The 25,882-nt window shown below is 38.3% G+C and overlaps 1 protein-coding gene across 1 annotated transcript in view; it reads left to right on the top strand.

The window, feature by feature from the left end:
* Positions 1-6,805: 6,805 nt before the first annotated feature.
* The window catches only part of GCK72_005455 (uncharacterized protein), a gene marked incomplete at both ends in the record, with an annotated part of 30,525 nt that continues 11,448 nt past the window's right edge, over positions 6,806-25,882 (top strand). The window contains 30 exons of the mRNA XM_053725192.1: positions 6,806-6,819; positions 7,064-7,113; positions 7,179-7,306; positions 8,312-8,363; positions 8,430-8,509; positions 8,941-9,050; positions 11,800-11,930; positions 12,619-12,719; positions 14,307-14,441; positions 14,490-14,564; positions 15,217-15,307; positions 17,582-17,649; positions 17,789-17,955; positions 18,007-18,167; positions 18,225-18,373; positions 18,688-18,811; positions 19,172-19,263; positions 19,309-19,829; positions 19,996-20,281; positions 20,401-20,534; positions 20,835-20,919; positions 22,937-23,023; positions 23,258-23,332; positions 23,887-23,943; positions 24,213-24,289; positions 24,432-24,612; positions 24,658-24,764; positions 24,890-24,988; positions 25,042-25,174; positions 25,448-25,570. Coding sequence (XP_053589386.1) covers positions 6,806-6,819; positions 7,064-7,113; positions 7,179-7,306; positions 8,312-8,363; positions 8,430-8,509; positions 8,941-9,050; positions 11,800-11,930; positions 12,619-12,719; positions 14,307-14,441; positions 14,490-14,564; positions 15,217-15,307; positions 17,582-17,649; positions 17,789-17,955; positions 18,007-18,167; positions 18,225-18,373; positions 18,688-18,811; positions 19,172-19,263; positions 19,309-19,829; positions 19,996-20,281; positions 20,401-20,534; positions 20,835-20,919; positions 22,937-23,023; positions 23,258-23,332; positions 23,887-23,943; positions 24,213-24,289; positions 24,432-24,612; positions 24,658-24,764; positions 24,890-24,988; positions 25,042-25,174; positions 25,448-25,570 — 3,693 coding nt within the window. The remainder of the gene's footprint in view (positions 6,820-7,063; positions 7,114-7,178; positions 7,307-8,311; positions 8,364-8,429; positions 8,510-8,940; positions 9,051-11,799; positions 11,931-12,618; positions 12,720-14,306; positions 14,442-14,489; positions 14,565-15,216; positions 15,308-17,581; positions 17,650-17,788; positions 17,956-18,006; positions 18,168-18,224; positions 18,374-18,687; positions 18,812-19,171; positions 19,264-19,308; positions 19,830-19,995; positions 20,282-20,400; positions 20,535-20,834; positions 20,920-22,936; positions 23,024-23,257; positions 23,333-23,886; positions 23,944-24,212; positions 24,290-24,431; positions 24,613-24,657; positions 24,765-24,889; positions 24,989-25,041; positions 25,175-25,447; positions 25,571-25,882) is intronic.

Raw genomic sequence — 25,882 nt, 5'->3', positions numbered from 1 at the left:
AACTTAGACTGGGATGACTTTTTACTTATTGAACTAATTTTTTCTATTTAAAAAGCTTGCTGGATTTTTCTTCGAAGACTACTTTAGTAACTTATGGTGTTCTTAACGGACTTAGATTCGAATTATTGACTAATTAGTTATCAATTAACGTCCCGGTCGACCCTTTCCAGTTTCTGAATATTGATGGCCACCCAGCAATTTCAAAAAACTAATTTCCTATCAGAATCCGATAGCTTTCCGATTTTTCCACTCTCGTCGCTGAGTTCCATAGTCAGTTCAGACGATTCCCTTGTCTGAATTCGAAAACTTCGTCAAAACATTACTTCAATTTTATTCAGCGATCGAGGAATTAACAAATTAATGATGAATCACTATAATTTTCAAAATTGAATCCCAAAACATTTCGGAGCAGCAAGTGTTTATTCTTTCGTTTTTCGACCACTTCTCCATCTTTTCCATCTTTTTTCTCTCTTATTTCGTTCCTAATCCTCTTTCCAAAAAATATTTATTGTTCCCTTTCCTGCCCCATTTTACTTCCAACCACCGCCCGTTTCGTTCATTTCGTTTCATTTGAAATGCCCGCCCGTTTTTCTTTTCTAACCTTTCCTAGTATGCAATTTGTAATTTCGATTTCTCTTTTCCGTCCCCCATTTTTTATTGGAAACTGACACCGAACGATCTGAATGAGTGAGCTTCCGACGTCTTGGTCGTCTATCAAATTTCTTGATGCTCTCTGTCGATCACACACTATTTCTCTGCATTAAATGAGTCTCTTTCAAAAATTGAAAAATGAGAAAGATGCGGCTGGAGGGAAGAAGGAAAAACATAGTTTCATTTCATCCTTCGATTGGATATCCATCGTTTTTGTTCATTAGAATTGAGTTTTGTTTACAGTGAACAGTTTTTCATTCTGTTTTCTCGCAAACTTTCGGCCGATTAAGAACTTTTTTCGATCATGAGATAATAATTCTCTCAAATTAATAAGAGACCGATTCTCTCAAATTAATAAGAGACCCTTATCACCACGTTATTTTCAAATCACTCATTTAAAAAATGTGAGCTCCTTTTTTTGTAAAGTCCCACATCAGCACGCATTCTGATCTAAACTTTATGTCGTTTCTCCTATAATTTTCAGACCTAAAACATTCACCCTTCAATCTACCAGAATCCCTACTTTCCAACAGATGGCAACCCGTTTAAAGATCCGTAATCTGTTCCCATATCTTTCTGTTGTATCTCGTGCTAATAGAGAACAATGTATATTAATCACTCGTTTATTAGTGATTCAGAATACTAGAATGAGGGGGACAAGGGGTACAATCTATCCGTAACGGTCACGTTCCGGAAGCAGGTATATAACTACAACTGACTTTAGAACGAGAGGAAAAGGATGACATTTCCTCTTCGCGGGCAAACGGGGGAATACGAGGGAAAGCGGGTAGATCAAAAAGGTAGATCAAAAATAATATAAATCTTTGTGACTAAATAAACAACGTCACAACACCTCCCTACGTAAAGATAAAACATACTGGTTAATCAGGTAACAACAATGATGGTATCAGGATAAGTAGAACAATAGGAATAATCACAAATGAGAATTTAGATGTGAGATGATGGATCGTACTTGACGACGTTCTTCCTGACACGGGTTGTCCTTCTTGGTTGAACTGGAGACGGAGCAAGTCGTTGTCCTTGAACTGATGTAGTTGTTGACTGACTTGACGATTGTTGAGTAGATGCCCTCGACTGAACTTGTTGCCCTGGAGATGGCGTTGTCCCTTGACCTTGATGCACTTGCTGTGGTGAATCCATGACTGGTGTAGACGTCGCATTATCCCTCTTTGCTTCATCGGTAGACTTCCTTGCTGACCAAACTGTCGGCAACTCGAACACATCGAACATAGTGGTAGCCCACTCGTGCTCCTTGCTTGGCTCCTGTGTTGACTCTTCCAATCTCATCTTCATTTGATTGGCATGTACAACACGCTCTCTTCCGTCATTCAGACCGATGACGTAGACGACTCGACCTTGTCGCTGGTTAACCTTTCCAGGTTTCCACGACCATGTATTCTTCTCGAATACCTTCACAAATACAGAATCACCTTTACGGTAACTTCTGGCTTTCACTCCGTGATGCTTATCAAACTGTTCTTTCATTGCCACTTGCTCTGAATCTGCAGTTTTGTTCAACTGCGGCATCATCAACGATAACCTTGTTCTCAGACGCCTTCCGAGATGAACCTCCGCTGGTGTCAAACCTCCAAGAGCATTTGACGGTGTTGAGCGATAGTGTAACAGAAATTGAGATAAGATCTCAGTGTTCACACTTCCCTCCCCTTTTAACTTTTTCAATCCTCTCTTCAATGTGTCAACAAATCTTTCTGCTTGACCGTTCGATTGAGGATGAAATGCTGGTGAGCGAACATGCTCAATTCCTGCATCTTGGCACATCGTAGCAAATTCCTTTGACACGAACTGTGTACCATTATCAGAAACCAAAGTTTCAGGGTAACCGTGTTGACTGAACATGTCTTTCAATGTTCCGACGGTCGAAACTGCCGATATCGACTTCACTATCTTCACCTCTGCCCATTTTGATTTAGCATCAACTGCTACAAGATAGTATTGTCCGTTCTCTGGACCTGCATAGTCGATATGAACTCTTTGCCAAACACGCTCCGGTGTCTTCCATGGCTGTAATGGGACCTTCTTTGGAGTCTTCCCATGAACCTGACAGATAGTGCACGCAGACACTACTTTCTCAACGTCTTCATCTATTTTCGGCCAATAGACAAACGATCTTGCAAGCTGTTTCATCCGGACCATTCCGGGATGACCCTCATGCAACTGTTTCAGAACAGCTTTTTGCAGACTTTCTGGAACCACGACTCGATCTGACATCATCAGACAGTCTTGAACAACTGAGAAAGAAGACTTGACAGAATAGAATTTCTTCAACTTCTCGTCAATTTTCTTCGGCCATATTCCTCTTGAAACATACCTCATAACATTTTGCAACATGTTACTCTTTTTAGTTTCCTCCTGAATATCTCTGACCCTTACTGGCAACTTCCTTATTGCTGAGCGCAATGTCTCCTCCACGTCAACTTCTACCTGAGCAATGACAACATCCTCATGCTCGTTTGGCATCTTCTGAATCATACGCGACAACGCATCCGCTTGTCCGAAATCATCTGTTTTGATATACTCAATATCAAAATCATATGCCAAAAGAATTGTGGACCATCTTACGAGACGGTTCTGGGAATGCACTGGGATTCCTTTCTTGCTTCCAAAGATGGACAACAACGGTTTATGATCTGTTCTGAGCAAAAATTTGCGACCGAACAAAAACTTGTGGAATCTTTTCACTGCAAAGATCAATCCAAGTCCTTCCTTCTCAATCTGCGAATAGTTCTTTTCGGCAGAATTCAGAGAACGGGCGGCATGTGAGATTGGTTTTTCAGTTCCATCGGGAAATCGATGACTGATCACCGCACCAATTCCGTAATCGCATGCGTCCGCAGCGACTACGATCGGGACATTCGGCAAGAAATGGGTAAGATTCAAGTCCGATGACAAGATATCTTTCAACTTTTGGAACGCTTCTGCTTCCGACTTTGACCATTTCCATTCAACATCCTTAATCAGAAGTTTGTCAAGAGGTCCACGTAGAGACTTCATATGCGGAATGAACGCACTGTAATACGTTATCATCCCCATAAAACTTTTCAGCTCCTTCTGATTAACCGGTTCTTTCATTCCCTTGATTGGCGCCACCTTTGCCTCATCTGGTCTTCTACCATCTTTATCGACGATAAATCCCAGAAACTTGATCTTCTTCTCCAGAAATTTGCACTTTTCGAGCTTCACTCGGAATCCATACTCGGATATCCTTTTGAACAACTCGAGTAAGTTCTCAGTATGCTCCTTTTCTGTACTACCGACAATGATAATATCATCAAGATATGCGGTTACACCCTTCAATCCCGTGATCATCTTATCCATTATTCTCTGAAATACCATTGGTGCCGTCTTGGCTCCAAATGGTAGACGTTGGTACTCGTACAGACCTCTGTGTGTATTCACCGTACACAAGGCTTTCGAATCATCACTCAACTCAATTTGTAAATACGCGTCTTTCAAATCGACGGTTGAGAACAATTTCCCTCCATTTAACGTCGCAAAGACGTCCTCCGGAGCGGGAATCGGATGATCTTCATCTTCAAGCGCGGTATTCAACCCTGTCTTGAAGTCAGCACAGACTCGCAAGTCTCCTCCAGCTTTCTTAACAACAACTAGAGGTGCCGCCCACCTACTGTGGTTCACTTTCTTGAGCACGCCCAGATTTTCCAACCTGTCTAGCTCCTTCTCCACGACCTCCGTAGCTCCATATGCCACTGGACGCTTCGGTCTGAAGACTGGCGTAGCATTCTTTTGTACCGTAAGAACTGCTTTTTCTTTTACGCACCGTCCTAGTCCCTCTCTGAACACCTCCGGAAATTTTTCTTTCAATTCCGCATGAATTGAATCTGTGTTTGAACGTGTCAGCTCATTGACCATCATTCCCATGTGATACGACATCTCCTCGGATTTTCCAATCCAGTCTAACCCCAACAGATTTCCGTGTTCTCGGACATACACATAACCGGATCCAACTGATCCTTTGAGTCTGAAGTCCACTAGCGCCCTGCCTAGCAACTTCAACTCATTTCCACTTGCTGACTTGACCTTTGATGTACATTTCTCCAAGTCAGGCTTTCCTATTCTAGTCCAATCTTCCCTTCCGATGAGTGTGATATCAGATCCCGTATCCAACTGAAACTCCACCGACTCACTATTCACATCAACTGACACATACTGACGGACAGAATTGACCTCAGCATCTTCCGAAGAAGCTCCACCAACTATGGCAACGTTCTGTGTCTTTTTATATGATGAACTTTTCTTTGCTTTGCAGAATGAAGACATGTGTCCGCTTCTCTGACATTTGAAACATTTAGTGAGTGGTTGGGAACATTCTGGCTTTTTATGGCCACTTTTCCCACAGTTCCAACACCGTTCACCCTGTGAACTCTCATGTTTTGCTGTGTTTTTGGATGAATTTTGCTTCTGATTACTCGGCCTTCTAGCATACACCGCTCTCACTGCCGTATCACTTTTCTCCATCTCCGATACCGCACTAGTTTGACTCTGAATTTTCTGCCATTCCGTACACAACTCATTGATGTTAACCTTTTCTCCCAGTTCTGTCTTCTTCTCGACATATTTCAGAAAATATGCACGAGCTTTGGTATCCTGTGCGGGATCTAACCCTCTTAGCCAAAAGAACACCTTCCAGCCATCAGGGTCAATGTCTTTCAACATTGCCAATTCACACAACGCATTCACCTTGTTTGTGTATTCAACTGGAGAGTCACCATCACGAGCAATATTGATGCACGCGAATCTATGCGAGAACAAACTCTTCTTAATATCGAACATTTCTTTCAAAATGTCGACGGTATCTTTGAAGTCCACCTCATGGTGCAACTTGGGACAGATTCTTCTCGAATACTGTTCATATACCTCCTCTGACAATTTACTCACTAACAGAGCAACTCTGTTTTTGTCATCGAGACCCTTTCCTTCCTCAGTAAACGCCGTACTGTAACGCGCGTACCACTTTGAGAATGTTTTCTCGGTTTCCAAATCGAATTGGAACACCGAAATTCTACCACCAATGTCGTTCATCAACTGCGATTGTGACACGGTTAGTCCGTTTGATGTTCCCAAGGAACCATCAATTTGACTCTTTTCCGCCACGGCTTTTGTCAAGACCGCAATGGTTTCCTCATGCTTTTTGGCTTGTTCGGCCATTTGCTTTTGCATGAGTTCCATCATTTCGATGAACTTTCGGTTCATGTCAGCGTCTGACATTTTTCAATCGAATTTTAGATAACTGGGTAACAACCAGTATCTATCACTTCGATCGCCTCAATCACCAGAGAAAAATCGATATCCGTCGGATAAAATCCAACCGGAAACCGACTACTTTTCGTTTTTGACTAGCAAAAATCGATATTTCTCTGTAAATTGGGTGTGCTTTCCGGGTTCACGTGTAAGCAACACTCAATTTTTAATACTTCGTTAGTCTTTCTTTCCGGGTTCACGTGTAAGAAAGGCTAACAAACACTAGAGGCAGAGAAAACTGATTTTGCTTTCCGGGTTCACGTGTAAGCAAAACAGAATTCTTATCACTTTGTTAGTCTCTCTTTCCGGGTCCACGTGTAAGAGAGAACTAACAAGTGATTCGGTGGTTTTCTCACTCAAAAGAGCTCGAAATCTGATCGCCACTGTTGTATCTCGTGCTAATAGAGAACAATGTATATTAATCACTCGTTTATTAGTGATTCAGAATACTAGAATGAGGGGGACAAGGGGTACAATCTATCCGTAACGGTCACGTTCCGGAAGCAGGTATATAACTACAACTGACTTTAGAACGAGAGGAAAAGGATGACATTTCCTCTTCGCGGGCAAACGGGGGAATACGAGGGAAAGCGGGTAGATCAAAAAGGTAGATCAAAAATAATATAAATCTTTGTGACTAAATAAACAACGTCACAACACTTTCCCCAAAAACTCTCACCGATCGAGTCTTTTCTCTTCCAAAAGTTCTCACACTTTACACACTTCAATATCATCTCTTTTCTTTTTTTTTCAAACACAAACCGAAACCACTCAACTCTTCCGGAATCGTTCACACAAATCAAAGTGATTAGAATTTATTCGTTTTTGAACTCTCTTTTTTATTTCTATTTTCATGTACCTCAAGACGTATGTGTAAAAACAAACTGTCACAACACACAGCTATCTCTTTCCCTTTCCTTCAGAGCATGTGTTGTGTTGGAGAGGGGTCCACAGAGCACCATCAGGGTCTCTTCAGTGTCTCTAAATCTATTGTTTTTCCGAATTGTGTGTGTAACAAATATGCCTTTTCTCTCATGGCTCCTGCACGGAGCACAGAATATGAACAAGCCATTTTTAATCAGTTTTCAATCTTGTATTGACCTATTTTCAGGTGCTCAACAGGCAGCACGCCAGGCCTATGGCCGATGCCGTTTCAATCCGGTGAGTTGATTTGTTTCTTATGATTTGAGAAGAAAAAAGAAAAGAGAAAGGAACATATTTTGTAGAGGAAGAACGGATACGTGAAGTGTTGCGAGAATTGAAATCAAGAAAAGAAGCTGGTGACGTCAAAGAAGATATCGAGAGAATCGAGAGAATCCTCAGAGATCCACTCTTTAAACAACTATCACATCGGGTCAGTTTTTGTTTCTTTTTTCTCTCTTTCCATGGGAGAAAAAATGTTCGTTCGGTTTGAAAACTTAGAGGGATGTAGCAAAAGTACGAGCCTAATCTGAATAGATTTCCATTAGCAAATTGGAACTTTCGGAGTTCGAAAATATCTTGATCTCAGATGATTCCACTGATTGAAGAAGCTCAATACCTGGAAACTCATTCAATTATTGTCCCAGTCGATATTTCTAGCTCAATTTTGAACTAATGATATATTAACTTCAGTATGCAAACCGAGATATTGACCAAATGAGCAAGAAAAGATTTAAAAAAAAACGATCGGATCAATATTAGCGAAGTTTAGAACGAACAAATACTTCTGAGGATACCATCCTTTTTTGTATCGATACATTTGTAATTACCGTACCGAAAAACTTAGAATTTTTTTACTTCTGACGATTATTTTTACAGTTTTTAATTTGGGATGCCGTTCCAAAACTATCTTTCATAACTTTAGAAAAGTATTTAAAGTCTCTAGTAGCCGATAAAATACATCATATAACTTTTCACTCAACAACAAAAGATCAGAAAAACTATAGAATTGTCATCTGCAAATTTCCTTCTTTCCATACTTGTCAACCGGGCCGAAACGGGCCGACACGGGCCGGCTCGTAACTCGCGTCAAAATGAATATTATGAGCTGAAAAATATACCAAAATGTAGATCTCGACGAGTTCTATGTCCGTGACCTACTACGGGCCGGATGTCTATTCGTTAATGTGCCGCGGGCCGGGCTAGAATGGCTTTTTTGGCCATTTTCGCTTTTTGGCTCTTTTTTCCGGCCCGCGGCACATTAACGAATAGCCATCCGGCCCGTAGTAGGTCACGGACGTAGACCTCGTCGAGAACTACATTTTGGTATATTTTTCAGCTCATAATATTCATTGTGACGCGAGTTACGAGCCGGCCCGGTTGACAAGTATGCTTCTTTCCATCTCATTCTCCCCTCAAAAAACTTCTCATTTTTCAGCCAACATCTTCTTCTTCTCAGGAAGTTTTCAAATCAGATAATCGTAGGAATAGTGAGTTTTTCTTCGTTTTCATCGTTCCATTTTTACGACTCATTTCCCTTCACATTTTGAATTCAGGCGGTGCCGAGAAACGAGTCGTTGAACTCAGCAAACGGATTGAAAGTAGTGATATTAGGAAGAATCTTAAACCGAATCAAGTAAGTCTTTTTGCTTTCAAAAGAATATTTCAAAACTCCGAAGCTTGAAGAATAAATATAAATTATCGTTCTGGAAATCTCAGTCGATAATATAGAATGTGATCGTTCAGTTCATAAACTCAGTACCCTCAAATTGAAAATTCTGTAGTAGTTTTATTGATTTCGAAACCAGAATTCCTATTATTCTAACATACAATCTGAATAGTCCCCAATCCGATTATTTGTAATCTTTGAAAAAAGAACTACATTTAATCTTCAAATCACCATGAAATATGCCAGTATATTCTCAGGAACTTTGAAGAAAGTGGTATTTATTAGAAAAATATTATCATAGGTTTGAATTCTTCAGAGTTCGGAAGATTTCTAGCTCTTGAAATTCACAGTTCCTATTAATTTCATTCTAAAACCAACTCACCTCTCTTTGATTTCAGAAACTCCTTTTCGTCTATTTGGATGCGAAGAAAGTGGATCCAGTGATTTTAGAAACAAAAGAAAAATCATCTCGCCTGCTGGTTGTCGGTCCAAAAGACGTCAAGAATCGGTGAGTTCTTTCTCTCGTCAAGATGACGTCCTTTTTGATGATAGCACATCAATTTGTCTGACGGAGAAAAATAGGAAGGTCTCTGTCTCCGTGAGAGCAATAAAAACTCATCGGATGAGAAAGAAGACAAAAGAATGGCCAGGAAACTGAAGGAAAAGCGAGACGCCTTGTCTCATGGAATGCAAAAACGAGAATAAGAAGAAGAAGCAGAAGACCCCCGGACATGTAGTGGTTGTGTGTCTCAATTTCGGTTTTTCATGCTTCTTTTCGTGTCTCGGTTTTCAACTATTCATGCGGGTGTTCCGTCCATTTGCAAATAGAAGAAGGCTCTCCAAAAAAGAAAAATTGAGAGAGAAAAAGAGAAAGAGAACGAGACCTTTTGGCTCCAGGAGCCAGAAAGCTAATCGACTAAAACGTATCCTTTTCCTGCCGTTTTTCCTACTTCAGAGAATCTATTTTAGTGTCGTTTTTGTAAACTTCAAGTCTAATCTCAAGGTTTTTCGTGTACAAGATCCTAGTTTTTAGTAGTTCAGCTGGTTTTGATAGAAATGGTACGGTATATTTTGGAAGTTAGAAGGCAATACGGTTTGGTAGAATGATTTATTTGTTATTACCGTGTTTTCTAGGTTCTCCAAGATACCTTTCGATGCCGTGAGTGCAAAAAAAGTAACAAATAGAACGAAGTATCGTTTGGAGGAAAGTTTTTTGGAATAACTTCTGGACTAATGGCTGACTTGGTTGGTGATAAGATAAATTCGATTAGAATTAAAAATTGAGAACATTTAAGAAAAAGTGCCCGCTATGTGCAATTCTTTGAAAATATTAATTTTCAGTTTTTTTTTCTAGAGAAGATAACCGAGGTTACGAGAGTTCCCGGTATAGTTAGAGATATCGTCCTATTGAAGATAACTGTTAACGATGGCTCCACATATAAAACATCTTCTAATGTAACTTTGAAAATAAAAACTATCTCAATATAAGTTACAATCAAGGCTACAGAAAAGAACAGGCTGAAAATACCGTAACTATTTAATCAGATACAATTAATTAATCGGATATAATTATTGTTGAGAGATGCTAGAAAAATTGAAAATTAAACAAATTTTATCGCGAAATTGTCGGTATTCGTCCTTTGGGATTCATTTCGAATAAGATTTTGATAAAAATTCTCACCGACACTCAAACTTGAAAAGTGTTAGTATAGTTTTCTCTAGAAACATGTACTTGTTGTAAAAGTGTTTCCACCCTCTCTACCACCCAGATTGAATCTCTTTTGAAATAGAAAAATAAGGAGAAAAAGAAGGAAATAGAGAAAAAGAGAGGGTAAAAGTTTATTGAGTTTTCGTAAGGGGGTCTCCCCGCCTTCTTCTTCTTCTTCTCGCCTGAACTCGATTATTAATGAAGTGACGGGAAGGGTTCTTCTTCGTTTTCCGACGTCTTCAAGAGTCATTTTTAACGTCTTCTTCTTCCTTCTTCTTCTTATTTTCCGAGTGCTTCTTCTTCTTCCGACTAGAAAAAAGAGAAGGTCCTTCTTTTCCTTCTTCTCCGTCGGGGAAATTGGTGTTGGTGTTAGTTAGAGCAATGAGCCGGCAAACGAGTTGTTGAAGAGATAGGCGCCTGGGAAAGAAGAGAAAAGAGAATAAGGGTGGAGCCATGTCCATGCTTCTTCTCCTCCCCCTAATCGCCTTGTTCGGGAAAAGGAAAAAAGAACAGGACTATCCGAATAAAAAAAGGTCTCTCAATGTTCTCCCTCAATCTGTGATTATTTTGTTCTATCTATTCCCTTCTCTTTTCGCTTTCCGATGAGAAAATAGTTGACAGAGCAAGCCAATTGAACGAAAAAACGAGAGAATTGGCCCCGTCACACTGCAATATTACGAGGAGCTCCCCCGTACTCCCGCTCCGTTTTGTCATGAATTTCTCCTTTTTTCGGATTTTTATTCGTTCCTTTCGCTCACTTTTTAATAGTATGGAAACCAACTTCTTCTTTTTTCTGTTTTGTACTTTTTTTTTGAGTTGGATTCTATTTTAGTTAGAGAAGAGAAAGAGAAGAATAGAAGAAAAAGAAGAAGAGAGGGAATCGTCTAAAGAGATAGAGCTGTTAATTAGAATGTCCTTTTCAAGTAGTTCACTCTATTTTTCTGATATTTTTTGATCAGAATATCAGAAAATTCTGGAAATCTAATGGGAACCTAACCAAGAGTTTTTATAGGGGCTTTTACAGAGAGAACATCAGGTGAGAATTTCTCGAATATTTCAGAATAAAAAGCACATTCGAACGTTTTTTCGGAGAGCAGGTGGAAATGATTGTGCAGTTTGTCTTTAGAAACCCTAAATATCTATTGAATCTTACCAAAACATTATAATGATCTCATTAATCTTTGAAGATTCTGTAAATAGTTTCAGTAGTCTTTTCTGCAACAAATCTCTCTCCAACTCGTGCTTTTCTTCCACTTCTGAATATTTTTCCCACGCGGTTTCTTTTCTTTTTGTCGTCTACACCCCAAAATCCAACAACTTTTCTCTCCAATTTTCTGCGGGGATTTCCCTTGCTAGAAGTGTCTTTCCGTCCATTGTAGTCGTCACAATCGTCAGATAGCCACCACCGCCACCCTCGCCTTCAACCCTTTATTCGCCCATTCCAAATTAATATTTGTTTGAGAATATCCGATTTCCGGTCGACTAACTGGCCCAAAGCTTCAAGAATAAGAGAATACAAATTGAGTAAACGTTTTCTTCTCAATTTCAGATCAGCTGGCAAACTTCGGATTGGAGATTGCATCGTTGCCATCGATGCGTCTGGTGATTTCTCATCTACACCATCGACTGTCTCCGACACGAACGGAGCTCCGACGAAGTCTCACTTCACACATATCAGTCGTGAGTCTTTCTTTTTAATTCAAAAATGTATTAATTTAAAAAATGGGAGAAAATGGAGAATTCTTCGAAATCCAAGAATCGATCTTCTTCGGTTGAGATGGCGGCTGAAATTCAAAAATAAGTATCAAGTTTTAGATCCCTAGAAGATCATTTTGAGTATTTTTCTTCATTAGAACAATTATACTTTTACAGTTTTCCCTAATTCAGACAATATTCTCACTGTAGAATCCGATTTTCAAGTCAATAGTCTCCGAAAAACTCTGAGAATCCAGAAAGTTTCAAACTTTCTACTTGTGGTTAGAATTTATAAATAATTTTCGATCCAAGTGAAAGTAATAGGCTTTATGTGTTCAGCGTTTTCAATAATGTTGATTTTAAAAATGGTTAAAACTCATTTTTCGATGGTATCAATATGTTGAATCCACATGTGAGATTACCTAGTTCACCTAATACTAGAGTGAAAAATAGCCATAGTCTTCCCAAAATTCCATCAATAAATCATTTACCCTTTTCCCCCAAAACTCCTCCCCCTTTTCTCCATATCCACCGTCTTTTCTAAACTCGGGAAGAGCAGCGTTTATTCAATTTGTGCACTTTGAAGAGGTCCATCCCACTTCCCTCTATTTTCCCGAATCCTTGACCTTTCCCTCCGTTCGTTTCCATAATAAATTGTATACATTCATTTCAGAGACGATAGTAAAAACTCAATTCGAAAGTGCCGTTCGTCATTCAATCAATTCAAATCAACACCTTGTCATCGGTGTTATTCGAGAAGCAACTCCCATGGTGGTAAGTCCTTTTTCTTTTTTTCTGGAATATCTTTTTACTAAAAAATGAGTTGAAAGAAGAAGGAGAAGAAGAATAAAGTTTGAAAAAGAGAGTTTTGAGCCCAGTATTTGCTGCAATCAGACCCACTTTTGTTCTGCTTTTCTGAGATTTTCTCGAGTGATATCCTCTTCTTTTCGTTTAGTTCTCTCCCTTTTCATCTTCTTTTTGGGCCAAGTTCTATTACGGATACATTGAATAGAAAAATGAATGAAACGATTTCAAATTGAAAGTGTCTAGTTTTTGATTTTTGGAGTGCGCGGAGAGAATTCGAAAACCGAGGAAATATACACATGTTATAGTGTGGACTGGAAATCGGGATTCAATTCTGACTTTTAATTTCCGAACAGTTTATTCTAGGAATCCTTGTTTTTTCTCATGTAAACCGGAACCAAGTTATCAGGAAAAATAACTTTCCTCAAACTAATTTTCGACTAATAATAAGCTAGAATAAGATCACATAGACTGAGTCCTGCATAGATTATGACTTTAATGTTAATGATCTTCGTACCGCCAGAACGAATGATGGCTTCCTCTTTTTTTCTCCTGTATTTAAAAGGAAAAAGACTCAACTTGCGGCAATATTTTCTCGTCTGAAAACTTCTAGACAAGCCCTGATTTCGCACTCAATCGATCATTTCAAAACCAATAAACCTCATCATAAATCTCCTCCGTTCCATTAGATATAACTCCTTTTCACTCTCTCTTTTCACCCACTCATCTTTCTTTTATCATTATCATCATCATCTTTTTGATGCTCCGGGCGCCCGTGTCTCTTTCTTTTCGAGACCTCAATTCGTTTCTCTCCACAATCACTTTACTCTCTTTTTCTTTAAAGTGTGTTCGGAGGAGACGCATCTCGAATTTCAAGCAACACAAGAAAAGAAGAGGAAAGAGAATCTAACTGCTTCTTGTTCTCCAAGTTTCTCAAAAGATTTATGTGTCATTTCTACGCTTTTTCAAATTTCAAAATACTTTTTTCTGAGCCTGAAAAACCTCAAACACCTGAATATTTTCCACGTCATAGTCTGAATTCTTGCAAAACGTCATCAGATTCCTCTCCCACTCAACACGAAAAAAACCGTGTTGCTAGGTGTCTTTTCCGGTTATTTCTCACCTATATTCTCCCTTTTCCTTCCTGTTCTTTTTGGTCCCTTCTCTTTTCTCCGAATATTATTTGTGGGGTATCTGTCTTTTCTCGTTTTCACCTTCTTTTCCTTCCCGTTCATCATTTTCTCAATCAATCAATCATTTGCCATTCCGCAGACTCTCTGATCCCAAGGTGGGGGATTCTTTTGATACTGGATTCAAACTTCTTCTTCTTCTTCTACTTCAATATCATTAAAATCTGAAAATCAAAGAAATGCCGAAATCGAAAAAGTTTGCAATCAACAAAGTCAACTATCAGGTGTCGCGTGGTAACGTTAGTTTGGTTTGAACTGAAAATAGTTCTGGTATTGAAATTGATTAGTTTTAAAGAGAGAAAAATCTAATTGACTGATATAGCTTGATTTGAACAGGAATTCAATGCTATACCCTTCTGATTTTCAGTTATCTGGCGATTGGACACAAGTTGAAGTAATCCATCTGAATACAGAAACTGGAGGTCTTGGATTCGGAATTGTCGGTGGAACGAGTACTGGAGTCGTCGTCAAAACTATATTACCTGGCAGTCCAGCTGATAAAGTGAGTCTTTCACCAGTCTTTACAGAAACATGAATCCTTGTTTCCCAGGATGGACGCCTTCAGCCCGGGGATCACATTTTGCAAATAGGCAATATTAACACACACGGGATGAGCAGTCAACAGGTGAGTATTTTTCTTTTGGAAAATATGCAAAACTTAATTGAATAATAAAAAAGTGAAGCATCGAAATAATAATAATATTAAAAACGATACGATTCTCCCAAGAGAATTTGTCTAGTTAATTCACAAATATTGATTTAAAAAAAAGGAGGGACTATTCGAAAACAACCACATTCCACTTCATATACGAGTCTATCGTAGGAAATCATAACTAATTCATTGATTATATTATCACTATGGCAAATTATATTCTGTCAAAATGTAGGTTTCAATTCGAAAATGGGAGACTGGTAATGAGTGTTCTTAACTTCAATTTGTTGGAAACTGTGTACGGATCTATATGTAGAACTCCACAACTTGGTTGTTCAACTTAAACTTAGTCGATCTAGATTAATATTCTATCAAGTCTTGTTTAATTTTTCAAAAAGCTCAATTATAGCTCCAGCTTCTGATAATAAAGTTTATTATTTTCTAGATTTCTGATTAGTCATTCAATTCACTATCATAGGATAGATAGAGGAGCCATGCACTGAGACTTGTTTACTCTTGTCAAATCATGCACTTGAACCCCAAACAGACATAACCGGAATCAGGACTTTTAAAAGCTCAAGAATCCAAATTCAAAATTCGAAATCTCGTATTTCCATTATTCCAGGTTGCTACAATTCTTCGACATCAACATCCTACTGTAGATATGATTGTGGGACGACCAATAGCATATGCAGACAAACCAGTCGACACTCCAGGTAATATCCCTTCTTTTTCTTTTTCTATAAAACTCGAGAAAGAGAGAGAATAATAAAAACCAGAAGGAAGTTCGAAAAAAGTAAAAAGTCATGAAGAAGAAGAGGGAATGTTTTTCACATTTTCGGTTCCCGAAACATGTCTTCGTGTTTTTTTTATGTTGAACAGCTGTCAGCAACTCGGCTCCACCTCTTCCTCCCAGAGGATTTCTTTTTTGAACCGCTTTCGGAATATTGAATAGTTAGTTGTCTTCCCATCTTTTTCCATCTTCGTTTCGGCCATTTGTTTTTCAGTTTTTGCTCTCTAGAGGTGTTATTTTATAACATTTAGTACTATCCTCAATCATCTGGAATCCATTGGGATTTCAACTACTTTTTCAATGTTTTGTTGAAAAGTTGATAGTTAAAGAATATGTTGATCCGGCTTATCTTTTCGTCTATTCTCAATTCAAATCCTCCAAAATTTCTAGGCTTTGTACTCTTACGTCAAAATGAGTGTCTTTAGACGAAAATACATTTTTGGTGAGATATTTTTGTCAATCTAAATTGATATCTGATCGAAATTGTCTAGGAAAATGTTAGTTGGCTATAAAAATGGATTTTCGATTAGATTCAATCATATCCTTTTTAGAATTTTTGTGATTTATTCCTCTTGTGTTTTTTTCAAGAAAGTCTTTTCGATATAAGAAGTTTGTATATTTTTGCAAAAGATCACAGTGTGACATTCTTTTTTCAATTATGCCAAGTTGACTGTACTTATAATTGCAAAAAAAAACTAAAATTTCGAAACATTTGAAAAACATCTACAGAAAAACTAGACCTACCATTTTCCAATTCATTTTCAATAGTCGTGGCGATTTCTTCAAACGTCATCAATCTTTATCTGGATTAGAGACGATTTCCTTTTCCATATTCTACAAATATTTCATCTCCTACACCCCAAAATACACACGTTTTTCTTACCCAGGCGTATCAATTCAATCGAATTTTTTTTGTGACCAGACACAGAAGAAAAGAAGAGTCCAATATCATTGGAAAAGTCTTCAGAATATGTAAATATAGAGAAATGGGAGTAGTAGGTGTCCAAACGACTTTCTTCTTCTCGGACACCCATATTCCCGTTTTGCAGGAAAGAAAGAAAGAAAAGAAGAGCCTTCTTCACCCCACCGTAGAGTGTCTCTGTCTTCTATCGTATGTATCCGTTGTGTCCCATCTCATTCTCTTTTTTGCGGGGTCCATATATTCTCGTTTTTCTGCCTGCTCCTTTTTTCCCGGCTAAGGCTAAATTCGTTACCGAGTTGCTAGTTGCCCCCCGCTCCGGGCCTCCAGAAGACGACTTACCCCGCTTCCGTCACCTCAACAGGGCCCTCCCACTTTTCTTAGCATCTGAGGGAATTCGGATATTCAGATGTAGGTTAGAACTGTTTTCATCTATGCTCGTGGTGAAATGTACTCTAAAAAGTGCAATTAATTAATTTTTGCTGAAGCGTCAAGACTTGACTCCATATACAAAAAGAGGGAACTTATCTAACTATATTTTTTGAAATTTTAATCCCACACACACAATCCAGCACTAGTATGACTATAGGCTCTCCGAGAGCAAAAACGGTACCTCCGTGACAGCTTGTTCCTCGTCTACAGTTCTTTCCCATTTTATCAGCTTTTAACCAATTTTTGAAGATCTCCGCTGCTCGAATTCTAACTTTGAAGTCTAAAATACATACAATTCTTGCACTCACATTCCATGATACCCAATTCCAAAAAAACTCGCTTCTCCCAATCATCGAGTCCTTCTTTCTGCGACTCTTTCCAACCAATTGGTTTCTAGTTTCTCCCATTTCCCTCGAAACTCAAAACGCCGTATTCTGGTGCAATTGGGTCGTAAAAATTCCGATTGGATAGACTTTTTTTCACAAGAACCGAAAAAAACCTTTCGTTTGGAGCCAATCTTCGAGAATTCTTCTACTACGAATGATTTTTTTTGGATTAAAAAGTGTTTTTTGTTGTGTTTCATAGTTTGTTGTCACCGGAGAAAGAGATGGTCATTTGATAAACGGAAAACTCAGTTAATGAAGTATTTTTGGAGAAAGGGAATGAGGATGCAAACGGGTTGGATGCTCCGCCCGGATGAGTCTCCGACCACAAATTCAAATCCAACTCAATTTGGACATTTTCCTTCTTTTTCCTTCTTCTTTCTACTACTTTTCAATTTTTTACAATCGAGTAAAAAGGAAAACTGCTCGTTTTCTATGGAAATATACTATTTTTGACTTTCAGAGTGCTTCACATTGGCCACGAAAGCGGCTCTTTGTGCCACAACGCTCGAAGAGGCTCTGCAGCGACAAGTGAGTTTTTTTGCTTTGAAACTTTTACAAGAATTGTTTTTGAAGTTCAAAATTAGCCTGCTGAATACCAGGAAACCGCATAATTTTGATTTCCTGGTAATATTTTGAATTTACAAAAAAACTAAGTTTCAAACTTCAGATGGCAACTTCGGCACCCTCAACAGCTGCAAATCAGACTCCGAATACAGTTTCACCATCGATAAGTTGTATTCCGATTGAAGAGGAAAAAGAAGAGCCAGAGCCAACAACATCAAAAGAGCAACCCATCAAAATTACAACTTATATTCCAGATACGATAGATTTGAGGTCAGTTTTCTCTTCAATCCTACAATAATAATAATTTCAATATCTTCACAGGAAACCATGTGACTGTGCACCGAATTATAATCGGAGAGATAAACGGAAAAGTAGTTGCGATGACGTGGGAGATGGTGGTGGAGACTGTAAAAAGACGAAAGAAGACGATGAAATAAAAGAAAATGGAGAAGAACAAGAAACGAAAGAAAATGATTGTAAAGGTGATTTTTCTTTGGAAAGGAAAGACATTTTCAGTTCATAATCCATCACAATTTCAGAAGATGAACTAGGAGAAATGGTACGATCACCGACAGTGGAGACGGGCCAATCAGACGAAAACTCAATAGTAAATAGTGTTAGTCGTAGTAGTAAACGGAATAGCAATTCGATCACTTCACGCATTTCACTCAAATCACTTCAGGAAATGGTGAGTTTTTTTAAATTAAAAAAAACCACTTGTTAAAATGAAAAATGTAAATTGCTCTTCATTCTTAAAAAAGAAGAACGGTGGACTAGAAATGTTGGTAACAATGTCCCAGGCCCATATATTGACATGAAATTTAATTAACCGGTCATATTGTCGAAATAATGTTTTGGTTTTATTGAGCCATTTCGCTCATGTGCTAGACCAAAAAATCTTTGTCGCCGTTGCTACCTGAAGAATCCAGTTTCTCTGTTTCCCTCATATCCATCCTTGTTCTTCTCCGTCTCTGTTCAAATAATTTTTCTTCTCAATTTCAGGCGCTCACAGTATTTCTACGGGAGAATTGGGAATCTACCAAATTCGAGTTAATCGATGTGGCGCTCCATCGTGATCCGGCTCTTGGTTTAGGAATTACTGTAGCTGGATATGTCCATAAAAAAGGTTTGTTCCTCCATTCGAGTCTTCGGGTTCGAAGCACAAAACGATACATAAAGAAGAAGAAGAAGAGGTGATGGTGGGGGAAGGACCCCACATACAGACAGACATATACAAATCTTGTTGAGTTTGGAGAAGAGCCAATTTGTGGTGTGGCGCCGAGTCGCGACGCTCGAGGGAACCCGTAAATCGAATTTAGTGCATTTTGTCGTCTTCTTAAGTCGACACGCTAGAAAAAGAAGAAGAAAAAGAAGGAAAAATAAGAAGAAGAAGATGGGGTCCTCCTCTTGTGTATACTCTGAATCTGCTCAAGCTTCTAAACTGAATTATATGCTAAAGAATGCAAAATCGTTGAGGTATTTGCAGAAGAAATCGGTGGCATTTTTGTCAAGTCGTTGGTTCCACGCTCGGCTGCTTCATCCAGTGGAGTCATCAAAGTTCACGACCTGATACTTGAGGTAAGAGTCATCACTGTTACTGTTGCCAACTTTTGAATTGCTCAGGTCAACGGAACAACTCTGGAACACATGTCTCATGCAGACAGTGTGCGAACTCTCGTGAAATCAGGAGACCAAGTGAAACTGAAATTAGTTCGATTTCCACAAAACTCTCCACAAGCACAATGTCTGAAAATGTTACAACAACAGGAGACAGAAACTCAAGTGATTGATGTGAAACTATCAAATCCAGACTTGGTAAAAGAATGGAAAACTCGAATAGGAGACGATATTGAGATAGTAGCTGCTGTAGTAAAACCAGATAGACAATCAGTTGATGGAGGACTTGGAATCTCTCTAGAAGGCACAGTAGACGTATTGAATGGTGCTCAATTGTGTCCACATCATTATATCGAATCGATTCGACAAGATGGACCAGTTGCGAAGACTGGATTATTACATGCTGGTGATGAGTTACTTCAAGTTAATCATTCGCCACTATATGGAGAATCACATGTCACTGTGAGGCAGGCTTTGACGAGAGCTGTTCATTCTGGAGCTCCGGTTACGTTGATTGTTGCACGAAGGTAAGTTAAATCAGTTTTTGAAAAAAAAGTTATAGATCCTGCAGAAAAACTTTCCAATCTTTGATTAGTGAGGTTTAATGTATCGAGTTTTCACAAAACCGAATATAGTTGAAACTTTGTTTGAATCTTTTTTCATCTCTATTTACTGACACCATACCCATTTCAGATCCCAAAACCTTCACGTCTTCGAACCAACAGGAAACGAAAAACAACTTCCATTATCATTTCCATTTCTTGCTGCCAATCAAGAAACAGTTGTAAAAGCAAAATCAGATCTCGACTTAACATCAACACGTGCTGAAACAACTCATCTTCTACATCGAGTTTCCAGAAGATTACGATCGAAATCACTGGAAAATTTCCATGGATTGGCAGTTTGGAATTGTGTCCCTCTGGTTATTTATTTATGTAAAGACTCTAGAGGATTAGGATTTTCAATTGTGGATTATAAGGTGAGGTTTTGAAAAAAACGTATACACAATGATACCGTATCTCAAATAAAAACAAAAACATTTTTATTGAAAAAGCTCAAAGAAACAAATGAATCATGTATAATCTTGTTTTATTTCAGGATCCAACACATCAAGATGAAAGTGTCATCGTAGTTCAATCCCTTGTTCCTGGAGGTGTTGCCCAGGCCGATGGACGAATTGTTCCTGGTGATCGTTTGCTTTTTGTAAACAATCATGATCTGTCGAATAGCAGGTAAGGAAGAAAAAAACATATTGAAAAGAAATACGTCATCCATTACGGAACATTTGAAAGATATGGAAAAAAAACTATTGAAAAAAACAAGGTTCCTGAAATGACCCACAGAACTAATTTCTACAATATTATATGAGCACGAAATTCCTTTTTTCTTTTCATATCTACCTTCATCTAGAACTCATTCAGCGATCGTAGCTGTGAAAACACGTACCGTACTAATAATAGTCTTCTGATCAAGCAACTTTAGTAAACAATAATTGACATTTCGGTGTAAATACTTCTCAAATATTTTTTCAGTCTCGAAAGAGCCGTTGCCGTCTTGAAAGCTGCTCGAATGGGTCCTGTCCGTCTAGGTATCGCAAAACCAATTCCAGTTGATCAGGTATGTTTTATTTTCTTTTATTTTGACACCTCTTGCTGATCAATCACTTGGTGACTCACTTTTCATAGTCTATAACGTTCGAAAATATCAAAAGTGATACGTTTCCTCCGATATAAGACCGCCCCGACGGGAAGCCAAACATTTCCAAAAACTCTCTTTTTCTTTTATTTTCTTCTATTTCAACAGCGTCATAGTGAATTCAGAATTCTCTTTTTTTTTCTCCTGTCGTTGACTTTTTCTTGTTCTTTTCCCTGTCAAAAGAAAAAAAGAGAATTGGTTGGTCCGAAAGAGAGAAAAACGAGAGCACACACAAAAAGTTTTTCGTTGCAGAGCCAAGTGCTCTGAACGCCGTCGTTTTCTCTAATTGTTTACTACGTCTTCTTATTCTTCAACGTCTTCTGAAGAAGGAGACTTCTCCCCCCTCTTTCTACTTTATCCCCTTATTCAGAAGAGCAACGAAAAGAGGAAATGTGATGTTTCTCTGCCTAACCTAGATCGGTTTCCGACTCATTTCCGATTTGACATGACACTTTCCATGAAAAGAAGAAGAAGAAAAGGTTGTTCGTGAATGGATGCATTTACAAATGCGACTCGACTCTTCGCTCAAATCTATTCGGATTGAGAGATTCTTAGATTCACTTTTCTGCAGAAGCCGATGTCGTCGAGTTTATAGAGAATTTCGAATCGTTTTGCTCTTATAACTCCCCGGAAACTTTGGAAATAGAATTGAGAAAAACGATTTCCGGCCTATCCAAATTGACCTGAAGTCTGAGCCAACTGGTTTCTGAGTCTGCTGTTTTACTAGGTCAACTGCATTCTCAGGCGGTTTTTCAAACCAAGCGTTCTCAAAAATCCTGATTCGGAAGAACTTTTTAATTAACTGTTTCCAATCTGGATGAAAACTTTTTGAATTCGAACCACAATTCAATGTTCAGTCAAGTTTTAAAACATGGGAAAGTATAATCTTCACGTTTTAATTTTTCCTGAACCATCGCTGAAAAAAGTACCCAAGCCGGATTTCTCAAATCTGGAAACCAACTTAAAAAATCGAAGCTTTACAGTATAAGTCATTTTTTCTTACCGCTGAAAACAAGCAGAACGGCAAACAGATAGACCGAGAACTATCTGAAACTAGTCATATCATGTTAAGAGATTTCCAAATCCGATCCACACATTTTCTCGTTTTCCAATTTATTTTCACGTAAAACATGAAAACTAAAAGATCGTCTTCCTTCCTCAGATTCACGCTCTTCATCTCTTTTCGAATGTGTGAAAATTCGAACTGAGCGAGTAAACTGATGGTGGTCTTCCTTCCTATTCCCTCCCATCTTGTCTCATTCCCTTCTTCCTATTTGATATTAGAGGAAAGGCAGAAGAGGAGCACCACCCTCTTCTTCCCCCGATGTCCTCATCTCTTCCGTCGTTTTGCCTATTTACACGCAGACAACGTGTGAAGAAAGTGGGAGGGAAAATAAGAAGTAAAAGAAGAGAGCAGGAGAGCAAAGAAGATGAAAAAGAAGAAGGCGTCCATTCAAATATATATTCACTAATTTATCTAAAATATCGGGTCTTTTTCTTCTGGCTTCTTCTTCTTCTTCTTCTCCATCTTTTCTTCTTTTTTTAATACCTTTTTGTCTTTTTTCTTTTCAAATTTCGCTTTTGTAATGAGAAGAATAGATACTAATAAGAGGAATGTAGGTTTCTAAGAAATTCCAAACTTCAAGAGAAAGAAAAAAACTCAGAATTCCAATCAGTATTCTAGATACTTTTTCTCAATTTCCTACATTTCCCATCAAAATTCATGTCATTTTTTTATATTCTGTCTGCTTCTTCATCTGTCTCAACTCTCCAATCTCTCCATCCGTTTTCTTTCCTTCCAGAATTTTGCGGATGAATGCGTGTTGCATATATAATCTCTTTCTCTCTCTCCTTTTCTCTATTTGTCCCTTAGAAAAATTGTCTCAAACAACACTAGTAATGTTATTGTCCTCCTTCTTCATAATTCCTTAAATTTCAGTCACAATTCACTTCACACTCGCCACTTTGCTCCAGAAGCGAACGATTGCTGGCGCGAGGAAGAAGCCCTCGCGGACGGAGGAGATATGTATGTTTCTTGTTTTCAAAATATCAGTTTTTATCTGAAAAAACATGACAGGAGAGGCTGAAAACTTCTGAAATTTGTCATGGAACTGTTCGAGTAGTTCTGATTGTTCAATAACTGAAGAATTCAATTATTGTTTCTATTCTCAGTTATTTTCATGGAAAGTTCAATCTTATTAACTATAAACTAAATTCCTCCAGAGGTTTCATGCTCATAAAAAACTTGAAATGATTTCAGATATCCGGAACAACATCAAGTCAAGAAACTGTTTGGATTGGAACAGCTGAACAATATCGAAAACTTCATCCACAAGTGGGTTTTTTATTTTGCATTTCGATTGAAACACTGTCACTTTTATGGCTGAGAACCAGAATATATGTGTGCTTCTCTCTTTCGCTTTTTTATCACTTTCGATATTTTGTATTTGTGAAAAAGTCGAATTCGATAAGATTATGTTTCGATTTAACCAGGAAAACATAGTTTCCATTAGGATTCATAGACGAAAGTATCTTCTGAATACTTATGAAGAGAATTTTAAAATCTTTAAAATTGAGAAGAAAAATGAAGTCTAGGGAAAAATTGAGAAAATCGAATTTCAAAATCAAGAGATTTCTTGCTCGTTTTTTCGACAAAGCAGAAAATGTTCTTTTTCTTTTTTCTTCTCAATCCAAGAGGCTCTTCTTCTTTTTTCTTCTCCTAATTCTATCCAACTGGCCCTCCTGTGAATTTTGTGTTTCCGGCTCAAAAGTCATCTACTCTCAAAGAAACAAAAAACCATAAAAAGCAACACTTGACCTACTACAATATGTCATGTCATTGGCCGTTTTCTTCTATTTTTCACACCTTCGTTTTGTCCATTATTTCAGGGCTATTATCCATCAAGAAGTCCGTCGGCAGCACGAAGTGAACGAAGTATCGACGGCGTACGTTTATTTCTTTCCTACTTCTACTCACCTCTCACTTTTCTTTCGCTTTTATTTTGACTTGTTATACTTATCAATACGTATATCAACTTCTCACTAACATACACTTTCACACTCGTTTTGGTGCAAAGATTTATATTCGCTGCCCGCTGATTTCCGGATTAGCGCGGATTCCTCTCGAAATGACTACTAACTTCCGACCAACGTGTTGATAACATTCTCTATCTTGTTTTCAATATTACTGCTCTCTAAGTTTCTTTATTTTTCAGTCGGAATTCTCAATGACATCTTGGTCTCCGTGTTCAACAAGATCAGTCTCTCCATGTGGATCACCAATTTCTTTGAGGTAACGGGGTTTTTATTTATCTATTTTTCCAAAAATGTTTTGTTTAACTTTCGCAATCAAATATCAATAAAAATAACTGCAGTTTTTTAAAGTTATTAAAACCATTTCTCTTGTTTCTCCCATGAAACTTCAATATTTTCAGAGGATCATGGGCGTACGATGTCGTCTTTCTACCAACTCATCTTGAAAGAACAGTGAAACTTCAAAAAGGAGCACTACCACTAGGAATCGTTTTAGATGGTGATAAAGATAAGGGTGTCAACGGGTGTGTTGTGAAAAGTATATGTGGAAAGAAAGCGGTCGCATTGGATGGAAGAATTCAGGTTTGATTGATTTCTTGGAATCAAATGGAATCAAAAAGTCTTCAGGTCGGAGACTTCATAACGAAGATCAATACAGAATCATTGAGAAATGTGACAAATTCACAAGCACGGGCAATTCTGAAGCGGACCAATCTAGTGGGAACCTTTTGCAAGTAGGTTGTGGAGCTCATCTCCTCTTTTCTCTCTCATCATTCGTTTCCCCTTCTAGTACTACTAATTAGCATTTGCCTCTTCTTTTCTTCTTCTTCCACTTCACTCATCCTTCTTTCATTTTCAGTGTCACATACATCACATCAGCGGATGCGAAAACTTGGAAAGAGAGGTTTCAACGGCCTTCTGAGTCGTCCTCTCCGATTATTAATCGACTTTCGCCAAAGTGAGTGCATACATACTTTCCCTCTTTTCTAGTCATTTCATTTCAATTTTCAGAGTTTTTCCCAAATTCTATCGGAGTCCGTTTATGCAGAGACAAGAGAGTCAATCGAAGACTGAAATGACTGATGATGAGACTGAAGCTCCATCGATTATGACTGATTCAATGTCAGAGATTGGACAACTGAAAGTGAGTTTTTCGCTTTGATATCTAATGCTGAGGAGATTTCGGAAGTTGGTTCGAAATTTTGCAAGATTCAGGTCCTTCTCAATCACACAATTGTTACTTTTTTGGAAATGCTTTCTAAAAATCAGAAAAAAGCATCCAAAACCTATCATGCATTGTATCAGATTATTATTCTTCGTTTCTGAACATTTAGAGACTCGGTTAATAAAAACAACATTGAAACAAAATACCCAACTCATGGCTGAACCGGTTCCCCTTTCACATTCAAATTTTCAGAATATTGATCTGGCGGAAAGCAGTGGCTCGAAGAGCATAGACGCCGAAAAAGAAGTTCGAAATCGTATGAGTCGTTTAATTGATGGAGTGGAAGTTGATGATTTTGTCAACTTGATCATAAAAGTGAGTTTATTTTGTCTTCTGTCTTTTTTCCACTTCACTGATCCCAAATGACGTGGATTCATCATATCTCCTCTCATCTTCTTTTCCTTCATCTTCTATATGCAAATCGATTCAAGAAAATGAAAAAGAAGAAGTAGAAGAAGACGTGCTCCTCCCGTCGTCATCTCTCTTCTTTTTCTCTTTCCACTGATAATCCTTCACAGGCTTTCCCCTCTCCCGTTGTCAAATCCCCGCCTCTCTCTTGCTCTTCGCATACATCCTGTGCTAATAGATTTATAATTTTTTTTCTCTTTCACTCAACTATTTTTAAGC

This window comes from Caenorhabditis remanei, chromosome II (assembly GCF_010183535.1).
Source record: "Caenorhabditis remanei strain PX506 chromosome II, whole genome shotgun sequence".
NCBI classification, from domain to species: Eukaryota; Metazoa; Nematoda; class Chromadorea; order Rhabditida; family Rhabditidae; genus Caenorhabditis; species Caenorhabditis remanei.
Note: the sequence above shows the minus strand (reverse complement) of the source record. Positions and strands in the feature narration are given on the sequence as shown.